This window comes from Dermacentor andersoni, chromosome 9, assembly GCF_023375885.2.
Source record: "Dermacentor andersoni chromosome 9, qqDerAnde1_hic_scaffold, whole genome shotgun sequence".
Lineage (NCBI taxonomy): Eukaryota > Metazoa > Arthropoda > Arachnida > Ixodida > Ixodidae > Dermacentor > Dermacentor andersoni.
This window is the reverse complement of record NC_092822.1, coordinates 17,200,001-17,212,387: the sequence shown is the minus strand read 5'-3', so window position 1 is coordinate 17,212,387 and position 12,387 is coordinate 17,200,001. Positions and strand designations below refer to the sequence as shown.

The 12,387-nt window shown below is 49.6% G+C and overlaps 1 protein-coding gene across 7 annotated transcripts in view; it reads left to right on the top strand.

Moving 5' to 3' along the window:
- Nucleotides 1-12,387, top strand: part of LOC126527122 (adenosylhomocysteinase-like 1) — a 270,192-nt gene that overhangs the window by 85,849 nt on the left and 171,956 nt on the right. For 2 of the 7 annotated variants that reach the window (XM_050174871.3, XM_050174870.3), the window contains exon 1: nt 5,581-6,292. The exons of the other annotated variants lie outside the window; for them this stretch is intronic. In XM_050174871.3, coding sequence (XP_050030828.1) covers nt 6,191-6,292 — 102 coding nt within the window. In that variant the 5' untranslated portion in view covers nt 5,581-6,190. Of the gene's footprint in view, nt 1-5,580; nt 6,293-12,387 lie in introns of those variants that run through there. 7 annotated transcript variants of the gene reach the window in all.

Genomic DNA, 12,387 nt, shown 5'->3' with positions numbered 1-12,387 from the left:
TAGCCAAACATATACGTGAACTTCTCTGCATGCAACTCGTCGCACTGCTTATTATACGTGGGCGGCAGCTTTCCCTCTCCTCTATCGCACCTCCCCTTCCTCTTTGTTTGTCCCCTGTATGGATATAAATAAATAAATGAATACAATGAGCGTTGCGTGCAAAACGACGACCCCGGCCGTCGTCTCTCGTTTCACCTAGCGTGCCTCGATGTCCTCCTCGCCCGCCGCGGAGAAGGAGGAGGCGCGCATTGAGGCACTTTCACCGGTGGAACAACGCCTGGAGATGACGGGCAACCGTCGTGCACTGTATGACGCCTTTGGGTTTCCACCGTTGCTCGCTTGTGTCTTACAGCACGCTTCTACGTATGCAGTAGCAGCGCACTCTGGAGAGGTTGGCCCGCCCATTTTTCCGGGCGCCGAATAGCTCCCGCGGGTTAAATTTCCTCCGCGCGAAGACGACGCGTTCTAGTCTTTTGTTGTAGCGGTAATTGTTCACCGCATCGGGCGCAACGTGTTCTTTCGTCGCCTATTTTCGTCATGTATTTCGTCGCTTCTTGTGTGGTCGTGGATAACTGTTGGAAAGCGGGTCCAGGTAGCTCGAACGCGTTGTAGCGCCATTGCTCCGTACTGTAGTTACATGACCGTCAGAAAAATCACACCATATTGCTTCAGGCACGATGGTATGGTTCCGGAGGAATCGAGAATATCAGATAGTTATTGAATATGATCATGGTACCTTTCACCTGGTCGTATTTTGTTGATATGTTACTCTAGTTCTCGTGGAATCGCACTTATACATTGTTGTTTGCCAGCTTCATAGTACATTTGCGTTTCCGAGACGCTTCCTCCCCAAGGGAAGCATACACAGGAACTTAAACGCGAACATCTGCTTACATACAGGTTAAAACAAATAAGGAAAGGAGAGAGCGTTCAATGGCAAGAAAAGGCAGAGGAGTCGGCCTGAGTTCATTTGCAGCGCTAGATGGGCACTGGGAAGAAATGGTCTGATTAATACAAATCTTTATTCATCCACAAAGTACAGTGCGCGTGTCGACGAAAGCATGCGATTCCGTTGTCCATGCATCTGTAGAATAGTGTGGTTATCAGTGTGATTTACAATAAGAATAGAGCTAAACTTGTATAATAAAATGATTGCATACGTAGTATCATCCGCTGTAACGTAGCGTCGTAACATGTCGATTGGGTGTCGTGAATGCATCTAATCGCAAATTTTCTTGAGTATTTTGTGTTTATTGTGTACAACGGCCAGATGTGGGCGTAATGTTTTTAATGAAATTTTGGTGCTTGAAGATAAGGACAGAGATAACCAGAGGCTGTTGGTTAACCGCCTGGTGTTACGTTTCGCCTACAACGCGCGGTAATGCCGGCGCGGATGCAACGGACGCCGGGGCTTTGTTCAAAGCGGCGGACATTTTGGCCCGTTCGACGCCGCCGCAACGCCTACCCGCCAAGCGTGTCCAGGCGTGTTTCAGTGCCACGTGTCTTCGTGTGTGCGTGTGTGTGTGTGTGCCCTCGCTTGTCAAAGCGCGGCAGCCGGGGAGCGGAGTTCCCCGAATGAGGAGCCTGGAGGTCTCTCGGCTCAACCGTTCGCGCCGTGGTGTGGGCGGGTTGGCGATGCGTCACTGCACTCGGTTCAGCAGGTCTCTCGGCTCGACCGTGCGCGCCGTCGTGGGCTCATGCTCCGCCGTCCCGTGACCTTCATCCCGTGACCTTCATCCCGTGACCTTCCCTTTTGGACCGCGACGCCGAGAGTATAAGAGCAGCTGCCCCCGGACGCCAGAGGAGAGGCTCCGATTTGTACTGTTGAGTTACGTGCTCTCCCGTCTCTCCACTCCGGTCGACCTGACCGGCCGCTCTTTTGCGTTGTTAGAATAAACAAGTTGTTCTGTTACCAGTCTTCTCTTGCTTTGCCGGGACCTTCGGATGCTTCCAGTGCCCCAGGCCGCCAGGCCAACGCTACCCTTGGGGCTTGCGACCCATTGGCAATAACGGGCGTCAGCACCGAGACCCCAACAACTCGTGCCAGCGGTGCGATTCCAACACTGGAGTTGATTAAAGGGACACTTAGAAGTGCTAGGTTATTATTTTAAATAGGTATTGTAATCACACGTCTGAAGTACGAGACTAGTTTGTCTTACAACGAACAGATGCACTCTAAACTAGAATAAACGAGAAAAAAAAGAAGGGAGGCGCTGGCTATCACGCCGCGTTCAATTTCCCACGCCAGCTCAATGTGACGTCATGAAGTGCGACAGTTTCTGCTTGGGTTGAAGCTAACTGTGTGCCAGTATGGATTGATCACTTTGCATTAGCAAGTGAGCGAATACTGAGTCTGGGCGCTTTCTTGGTGCTTCATCTGTCACGTGCCGCGGCGTACGAATACCATGAGTTATTGATCTGAAAAGCAATTACGATCGATGCGTCACGCTGTTGAATAATCGCGTCGTTCCGCGGGGCTGCGCGCCACTGACATACCGGTCGTGGGTCCGATCAGCCGCCCTCATACCGTTCTCCACGGTCTCTTCGCATCTCGCTAATAAAATATCCCTTTTCTGACCTCGCGGTGTTGTGCTTCGGTGGCTTTTCGGGTAAGAAGAAACATTGTCTCTGCCAGATTCTTTCGTGCTTAAGTGGGCTTTCTCAAAGGATGTCGTTAATCTCTATAAAGCGTTCTTGCGCCATTCTCCGTGGGCAAGGAGGAAAAAAAAAGAAGGTACGAAACTGCGTGCATATGGGGGAAACGGAGAGGCGCGCGCCCTGTTTTGTTTAACGTGCCGCGTCCCCGTACTCTCGCGGGCTGATTGAATTAAGAGGCAACGCTAGCGACCACATTTCGTGGCGCCGAGTTTGCAGCCTACGAGGCTTTGGTCGAGTCGTCTTCGTGCATGCCGTCCTTCTCTTCCCACTGCAGACCTGCGTTGCTTCCCAAGTGGCCGTGAAACAACGACAAAGCTGCTTCCCGCTTCTTCGCTGCCCGCAACCACCGAGCGTTTAGCCCCGAGAATTGTTCACTCGTTTTTCCTTTTTCTCTTTCAGTGCAAAGAGCGGCGCGGTGTCCCTGTGCATTTGTGACACATGCATGCTTGTGCGCGTCGAGCTACCGTGGCTGTGTATACGCTGTCGTGCCTATAGTTTACGGGGATTCTTTGTCTCTGCCTCCGCATGTGGCCGCGAGCCTTGTTTACCGGTGCTGGATGTCTTACCGCGGTGCTCTTTACGATCGTCCGGGGTGCGATAACGGTGCTCGTACGCCCCGCGGACCGCGCGCGCGCATGTACGGCGCCCGTATGCGGCCTCTCACGAAATCCGCGCAGTGCAGCGAAGGATACAGGACTATCGCGTTTAGCCTATATAATCAGTAACGAGTGCCGGCTGTGCCTTGTTCCACAGAAATGGAAGAGAAGTGCTCGGCCCCCTTTCCGCGCTGCATATATCCTTTCGTGTTGCCTCCGTTAAGCTGGCATCGCGCGGAGGGACGATCTCGGAGGCGGACGGTGGAGGATACCTTCTTCCTGCTCTGTGTTTTGGCTGGCCGGCGCGGCCCGTAGCTCTCCCCGTACTGCACGCAATTGGTGAGGCGCAGTACAGCGAGAACGTGTGGATTGTGTGCGCGTGAAGTGAGGGAAAAGCGGCGTGCCTTTATGCGAGAAGACGCAGTCAGCTAGCGACGCATTTATTGTGAGCTTTAACATGCCTTAGCGCCCACCTTGCGCCTTTCTTTTCTTTTTGTTTTTTAAAATGTGTTTTGCTTAGTGCGCCAGGAACTTGAGTGCCCTCGTCAGGATAACAAAAGGCGAAGGGTTTTACGAGAAGAAGGACTATACAGATGCGGCGCTCCCCCACTGCATACGTCTGTTTTTCATCTTCCCTACCAGCCGTCGCACCAGCGGCGTTAAGCTTCTGAGCACGAGGCTTCAGGTCCTAATACCGGCAGCAGCGGCCGCATTGTTATCGGTGCGGGATGCAAAAACACTTCTTAAATTGGATTTGTGGGCCCCTTGACTGAGCTTATGTGGTCAATGGTAAAAAAGAATCTGGAGCTCTCTGCCACGGCGCCTATATTAATCCTGGCGTTTCTTTGCGACTTCAAACCAACCTTGCATAAATATGGTTGTAATATGATGCAGACAAGGTATGTGGGCCAATCAATCAATCAATCAATCAATCAATCAATCAATCAATCAATCAATCAATCAATCAATCAATCAATGAAAAGGAGGGTTTTCGCAAGTACAGAAAAAGCACGCACAGGTAGGTTTTCTTTATTCTCGCTACGCGCGCGTGCGTGTGTGTGTGTGTGTCTGTAACCAGCAGAACGTGCCCCTGACGGGCAAATCAGAATCACAATCGGTATCAGTTCACGTCAAAAACGGAGATAATGACATTATATGTGTATACAGAAGGTGGTGCCGTTGTTAGAAACTGAAAAGAGACCTCCTGTGCATGATGACAAGAATTATATAAACAATGGCAACATGTAAGGTTTCCGATCGTAAAAGCTTTTAGGCGAAAAGGCATAAAGGAACAGAAAAACAGCGTTTGAATGCATTAAACAATAACAATGTTGCGGATTAGTAAATAATAGAAAAAAGCACAAAGAGATATTTTACAAAATATAAGAAAAATGAAACTACACTGAGAAAAGAGCCGGATTACAGTTTCGATCGTAAACGAAAGCTTGTTGCAGCATATGCACGTGCCCTTGGAATCAAAAGGTGCAGTGCGAAACTATTTTCCTGACACAGATCACACTGCTCACCTAAATTCTTGGTATTGAATGGTTTCCGTGCTTTGAAAACTCTTGTTGCGCGGTCGGCTGGCCCGTACATTTTCTTTCTCTCTTCGTGTTCGCGCTAGTCATGGCCTTCTTGGTTCCCGATACAGTAAACAGCGTTCTCCGGTCAGTCGTTCAACCGGTGACTCGCACTGTCGAGTGTTGATGACTTGTTTTCAGCGATCCCATTCCGTCTCTTCATTGCGGCAAGCACGTCCCCCCCGCTTATCGTACACACACATCCAGCAACGGAAAAGTTTTGTCTCAGGTCGGTCACCACCGGTTCAGCGATCAGCGAGATAACATTGCCCCCGAATATCCTTTCTCCGCCAACTGAGTGTGCGTGTAAGGGGGGGGGCATCGGCAGCCGGTAACGTCTGTGCCGAGCCGTGCGTTGACAAACAAAGAACAGCGCGGGGAGCCGCTCGTATCTCCCTGTGCTTTATTTGTTCGCTACAGATGTCGATGGCCTAGCAGAATGAAACGTACAAGCCGCGGATATCTTCCATTTTGGTCTTCTCGCCGACGCATATCTTATCAGCTGCGTGTGGGCGCTAGAAGACGACTGTAAGCTGATGTTCTCGCCTTCCCGCTGGGAAGCTTTTCCTTCCTATCGCGCCCTTACTGGTTCCTCTCTCTCTCTCTCTCTCTCTCTCTCCATCTGTACGTCATGACGTTCGGACTTTGCACGCGTCTCTCCAGGTTTGCCCTAATCTTCTCTTCACAAGTGGCAGGGATGCAAGTCTCGACCGTTTCGCATATCTCCCCCTCGAGACGAGCACGGCTTCGTCGTCTGCTTTGACGACCGTCTTGACGAGCGGACGTCTCGCCGGACAAGCCGAGGACATTTGATGGTCTCCACATTGGCGGGTGACCTGTCGTTGGCGTTGGTATCAACGGCGCAGTGGCGCGCGCGACTGCATGTGCGTTGAGGCCCGAGTGTCCGTGGACTTTGGAACCTTGTGACTCGCACCGACACGGCTGGGTCCTCCGGAAAGACGTCGCTACTAGTCTGGCGACAGCTGTGGAGCTTCTGGAGGCGTCATTCTCGCGGAAGTATTTCCGAGGCTCAGGCACTGTGTGTGGTGCTCGGCTTCTGAGGCTGTGGCCAAGTCGTGTGAAGTGGTGCGCTCGTCTAGTTGGCACTGGTTGAATGATCTTTGAGCATCTAGACCTTCTTTTGCCGCCGAATTCAGGACAGCTTTATTATAAAGAGTCCGTGGAAGCGCCTTCCCGTTGAATTAGCCTTTGGAGAAGACAACGAACCGGAGGTCTATAGACGCAGTTTCTATAGAGGCGTCTTGTGGTCTTGTTTGTCCGTGTCATTTGACGGATTTGGCGAGTTTCTCGCTGACTCGTGAGTGTTCTCAGCGGTGATATCAGAGCAGTGTTCTGATGACTCGGGACACGGAAATGGCGACGACCTGCCAAGAACAGCAGTCTTCGGTCGTTAGCGCGGGAGTTGCTGGAAAGAAGAAAGCCGTCACGTTTGACGACGTACGTCCACCTTCTTCCTTTTCCGTTCTTTTGTGTATCAGGAAAGTTGTATTTGGTTTATTGTTTGCTAGTTTAAGATTACCTTTGCTACGCGCACGAGTGACTCTGCTAGGAAAAATATCATGTACAAGTTCTGCTCAACACAAGAAACTGAGAAACCCTGCACGTAGCGCGAAACGTGCGAAATTTTTAGTCGTGGCTGATTGATGCGCTCGAGCACCAGCGCACTGTGTTACCTGGCTATAAAGTGATGAACGCTCATCGCTAGATGGTCGTCTAGCAGTGCAAAAAAAAAAAAAAAAGGCATTACTTGATTTCTGTGCGTCTTGCGCAAAATTTCAGGCTTCAAGGTGTCTTGCTAGCACCTTACGTGTGGCGCGTTATACCGCGCATGTGTGTTCAGTCTCTACGATTCGGATGCACGCCGGCCTAATTAAACAACGTAGTTTGTGTGTTTGTAGCCTAGATCGTTGATAAATTGCTAGACTTGCCCGACAAAACTCACTGCCGATCTGTTTACATTGTGGTAGATGTCCTGGAGACACGCTGTGAACTGCACACGTCTTTCTACCAAGCAGACGTATACGTTTCTTGCTCGAGTACTGCGTTTCTTGCTTGACGCTTCCTACCTGTTGCGTGGCGTGGATGCTTTTGTGTGAATTTTCCTGCCCCTTTCCCACTCCCCCCTCCTCGTTATTCCATGTGCCTGTGTATAGACCCCTATTTTGGATTGTCTGCTATAACCTCATTGTTCGATTAGTAAAGAGCTGTTGACGCGCCAGTGACATTGTACTTGGGAAAAAATATGCAATATCGAAAGCGCGAAATTCGGCTGCCCAATCATTGAAAGACGTAAGCGTGGTGTCCAGATTAAACGCGTGCTGTGTCTTAATTTAGATGGGGTGTAGTTTTTCAAACTGCATGGAGTATTCGAAGAAACAAGGAATGGCAGCCTCTCGTCCTGTGCCCCTACGGTTCTTCTTGTGCGCTAGAGTTTAATGTCGACGAGCTTGTTTAGCCTTAAAACGTGCAAACGATAGGGAAGTAAAATGTGTGCTCGAGTTGTTCGTTATGATTAATTCTCCTTACATTGAGCACAAAGGTGCAAGAGTAAATGACATGACGGAAGCGCCGACTCCCGATTGAGTTGTCGCATTTGGTTAGTACGTGCTATTTGATGCTGGCCTGTGCTGTTTTAATTGGCTAGGTACTAGGCGAAAGCCAAATGCAACGAATATCTATACAAAGGCACGGCTACTAAATGTTTTAGGAAAGTCACCACATTCTAATAAACCGAGAAAACCACGACCTTCTGTCCAGCTGGGTGCGCAATCGCACGATAACAAGCAAATGGCTGTTTGACTATATTCAGTGGCTTCACGATGCAGGTGTGCGAGGACACAGGCAGGGACGCTACATGACCTCGGCTTTGTCTCTTCTGACCTCACGGCATCGCACAGAAGGATATACGTAGCGCAGAAAAAGGAATGGGGTGTGGGAGAGGGAGAGATAATTTATTTGAAAAAAGGCAGAGAGGTAGGCCTGAGCTAACGCGCTCTAGCCTGCTACTCTGCACAAGGGGAGGGGGAACAGGGACATAAAGATGTGACGAGGAATGATGATCGCGTAGAAAGAGGGATGCGAAACGCTGAAAGCAAGTTCAACATTCTGATGAAAAGCATTCAGAAATCTCATCCATGAAGCCACTATATCGGGTTCCGTATCTAGTCTGTAGTCACGAGTTAAAGTGAACCTAAAGATAAAGGCGCTAAGACGAAGCTGGTGTGTGGGCCTCCCCTGCGTGAGCAGCACAGACGCCAAACAAAAGCTTTATAGCATGTAAAAAGCTGCGATAAACGGCTCCAGCACGGCGAGCACCTCCAGGGCACTTTTAGCGGCCAGATTCTGGAGACCACCGAGAATCACGTGCCTTCACCTTCCAGAACTTCGAACATTGTCAGAAAAATACTGTGGCGGTCCGTTTTAGATAGTTTAATTGCTTTGCAACACCAACTGATTCCGAAGGAATTGGATATATTTAGGGGCTGTAATTGAGGTATGGTAAGGCAATGTCGCCGACTTTTTCCCGACATCTTAGTGTTGACTTCCTGAAGATATGCGATATAGGAATAGTGTCTTTTATGGTGTAAATGATATGAACAAACTACAGAGGACATAATATAGCCACTGAAAAGCGCTCTTCTTTCGCGCCCTGTTGTTCCTTCGTATTGTATTGCTCTTTACATCATTGCACTTGTATTAAGCAACTAGCTCAGAGATAAGCCAATGATGCGAAAAATGTATCATGCGTGCTTGTTACGATATAACGAGACACGGTGCGGGGGCGTGATACGAGCTTATCATGCACGCATCTCAAATATCAAAAAAGCAAACGAGGACGTAATTAAGCCGATGATTGTGACGATGACGATGTCGACGACTATTTAGACTTAACGTCGCGGTCTTTTGCGAACGGTATCAGATAAGACTAACCCCGAGATTGCCGTGACCCGTTGATACTCCGGCCATGACACGCTATCGCCCGCCTGCACCGTATATGCGGCACGGCGGGGTTTCTCCGCGTCGTCAGAACGGCGCTTCCATGAATAATCTATACGCGGCCTCGCGTCGCAAAGGCGTGGGCGCTTTGCGCAACGGCGGTGCCGCCGTCAACTGCAGCCGCAAGCCCTTTGTCACATGCGCGAACAATTAGGAGGCGTCCCGGAGGCTTTCGTGTATGCGGCCGTTACGGAGTCATATGAGATTGCACCGTATACACGTGGCGATCATTTCCGGCGGACCGTGCCGTTATTAGGAACGCGGTGTCACGGTGAATCCGAGTCAACAAGCGGATGGCATTCTATGCCAGCCGCGGTGGCGCAGTTTGTATGGCGTTCTGCTGCTTGAGAGCAAGGTCGCGGGCTTGACTCTCAGCCGCGGGATGGCAAGGGGGGGGGGGTGCATTTGGATAGAGGGCGAAACGCAGTGTCGCTCGTGTATACTTAGATTTAGGTGTGCGTTCAAGACCCGCTGGTCGTCGGAATTGTTGCTTTGTAACGTTAAACCCAACGAACGAACGAAGCGCTTGTCGGAATTAGTTCGTCGGAATTGGCTAGTCGGAAAAATGGTCCCGTATAATGTTCACAACGGAATACCAGCCACGCGAATTGGCGACTCAGAAAGAGATAACAGCCACTCACAACAGCGAACCAATTACGTGAACGAATGAAACAAACAAACAAACAAACAAACAAACAAACAAACAAACAAACAAACAAACAAACAAACAAATACAAAGAGCATATCTGACAGACTGACACTAGAATCTTGGCAGCAGAATGTGATTTGACATTGTTTCACACGAAAAAAGAAAATGCGCCAAGTTTCTTCTTTTCTTTTCGACAGTCTGCTAATAGGTTTTGGCCCTCTCCTTTACCTCTTTTCAGTGATTTCAATCTGTTATCCCATCGGAAATGAGGTTGCCAGTTGCGAGCTCTCCTATTTCTTCTTGGAGGCGCCATGCTCCAGGGGGTTACAAAACAGTTGTGTGACCCGAAGAAAGAAAGAACTAAAAATTTAAAAAAATAATTTATTCTGAAAAAAAAAAATCGATGCCACGTAAGAGCACCGTCTCCTACCTCTATACACTAGCAAAAAAAGAAAAAAAAAAAAAAAGAAATGAAAGAAAGCATCGGTGGCGAAACCGGTCGAGTAGTGAGAGCGGTTTCCGAAGCTTCAATCCTTTCCGAGGTTTCCGTTCCTCTTTCGCCGATCACTTCGTGCCGTTACTCAGTTCCGTCCTAAAGAAAAGTGCGCAGCGCAGCTTTCTTCCGCCGTATAGACGACCGTCGATGAACGAGAATCGATCGCCGCGCACAGGTCCGCATTTTCCATCGCTCATTTTTGTTTTTATGTTTTTTGAAATTTAGTTTTCAACTGGCACCTCGAGAAGCCACCTGTCTTGGTTACCGCGTTTTTTCTGTTTCTCTCTTATTTTTTTCTTCTCGCTTTTTTATTTATTTGTCTGTTTTTTCGAAGAGGATGCGGGACGGATGGGGGGCAGGGTTCGGGGCCCATGGACGTAGAGGCTGTATGGATTCTGACTGAGGCAGGAAAAAGCCTATTCGCGCCTCTTTCCGGAGCCCTTCGTCCGCGATTGTTTTTGGAATTTCCTTGTTCTTCAACAAGCGCACGCATGCGCACACCCAGCTCCGCTCTTTTTCTTGGTTCACGCCTTCGGCTTTGTTCCTCGCTTCCTGGCCCCGCCGAGGATCCCTTGCAGGTATCGAAAACTCATCACGACCAATCGAAGGCCCACGCACTCCCCGGATGGAGCGCTGGCTCGGTCTCGTCTGCGCTTCTTCGACGTCAGGGTGTCTGCCAACCGGGAAAACTGGGAATTCTCAGGGATTTTTAATAGTCTGGAAATACTCAGGAAGAAACTCAGGGAAACTGTGCTTTTATCGGGAAAAATTAGCTGTAATTTTATTGAAAGCGAACGAAGTAACAGAGAAAAATCGTAACGAATCGTCTTTGACGCCGTGTTGTCGACTGGAGGAGTTGCCTGTGCACAGTCAACGACCGATTTTGAGGACGCCCGATAATTGGGACGGCTTCGGGGCGCCACCACGTACTTACTCTATAGCGCCTATGTAAAAGAATGTCTGAAATTTCAGATGCAAGTACGCTTCGCCGGCCGATTTTCCGGACTTCTTGCAGTCACCGCAGGTCCGCAACAGCATTAATCAAAGCCACCACCGCCGCCAATCTGATTACCTCGCCGCCTCGAACCGGCGCTCTCGCACGCAGACCCGCAGGCAGCCGTAGCCACTACCGCAGCAACGCTAGGCCTAGCTGCTTCGACGTTCGCGATTAAGCTTCTTGCCGTTCTGTGTCGTGTTTTTCATTGAAAGAATTTGCCGCTGTCAGCAGTGGCACCGACTCCGCCTTTGTGGTCCTCGCGATTGGCTTCAAAGCTCGGAAGGCACGGCGCGTTGCGTAATGCCGGTTGCCGAAAGCCAGCTTTGCCCCACTGGAGTAATGCTACGCGGTGTAGCATACGTGAAAGTATTGCGGTGGAGCATAACAAGCTTGGGAAGAGGCAATTGTCACGGGAAACAGTATGTATTCCTTCATTATACACGCCTGCGCCCGCCATATCCTGTCACAGTACGAGCAACGATATGCCTAATAAGTTTACTGGCAGGCCTTCATAGCTTTTTCGGATCTAACCGAGTATGTACACGTTCCGTGCCTAACCAAATGCATATACCCGTGGATGAACAAAACTATTTGCTGACCAGAGGTTCTGCGGAGGAACCGAATTTTTATATAAGATGCCTCGGCAAATGGCCTGAAACTCAATTAAGTAAAGCAGCGCACTTGAACAGACACACAGAAATGTGTGATTCGGTGTTTTTTCATGCATTTTGCTTGACGATATAATGAATTACCAACTTTATAACCCACCAGTACCTTTCTTAGCTGAAAGTGGTAACTGCAATTCAGACTTCGTATTGAATACATCGCGGTATACATTCTTCGGATTCAGGTTCTCTGAGCTGCCGATAATTTTGCGCTTTTTTTTTATTTTCACAGAGCTACTGCTCCGCCTATTTTTGATCACGTGTGTGCGTTCAACGGATTAGTCTTTGCGCTCTTCTATAAGTCGCGGGTTCGACTGGCGGTGGCTGTAGCACGCGCGCGCCACAGCTTTTTTTTATTTTCTTAATTAGTCGAAGGCGATACCGCAGAAGGTATCGCCTTCGCGAATACGAGGACGCGTGTACTCGCTCTTCTTTTTAAATGTCCTATTTTTTATTATTATTGTTTTTAAGAGCCGGCAGCTGTCTATTTGCGGCCGAGATGTTTGCGAACGGTGTCGCTCATTTCGCTAACCGCATTGTCCTGTGCGCACATCTCGGACGGAGAGTGTGGGTGCTCTCGCTTCCGGTCCACGCGATGACTGCGACGGCAGCGTGGTTGGTTGTTAGAGCTATCTTTTACCATACACGCAGCGAAGAGTTATCTCCCTCCCTTTCTGCTGGGTGCGATATATCGGTCTCCCAGAATGGCTCTGCACCGCGTGTGCTTTA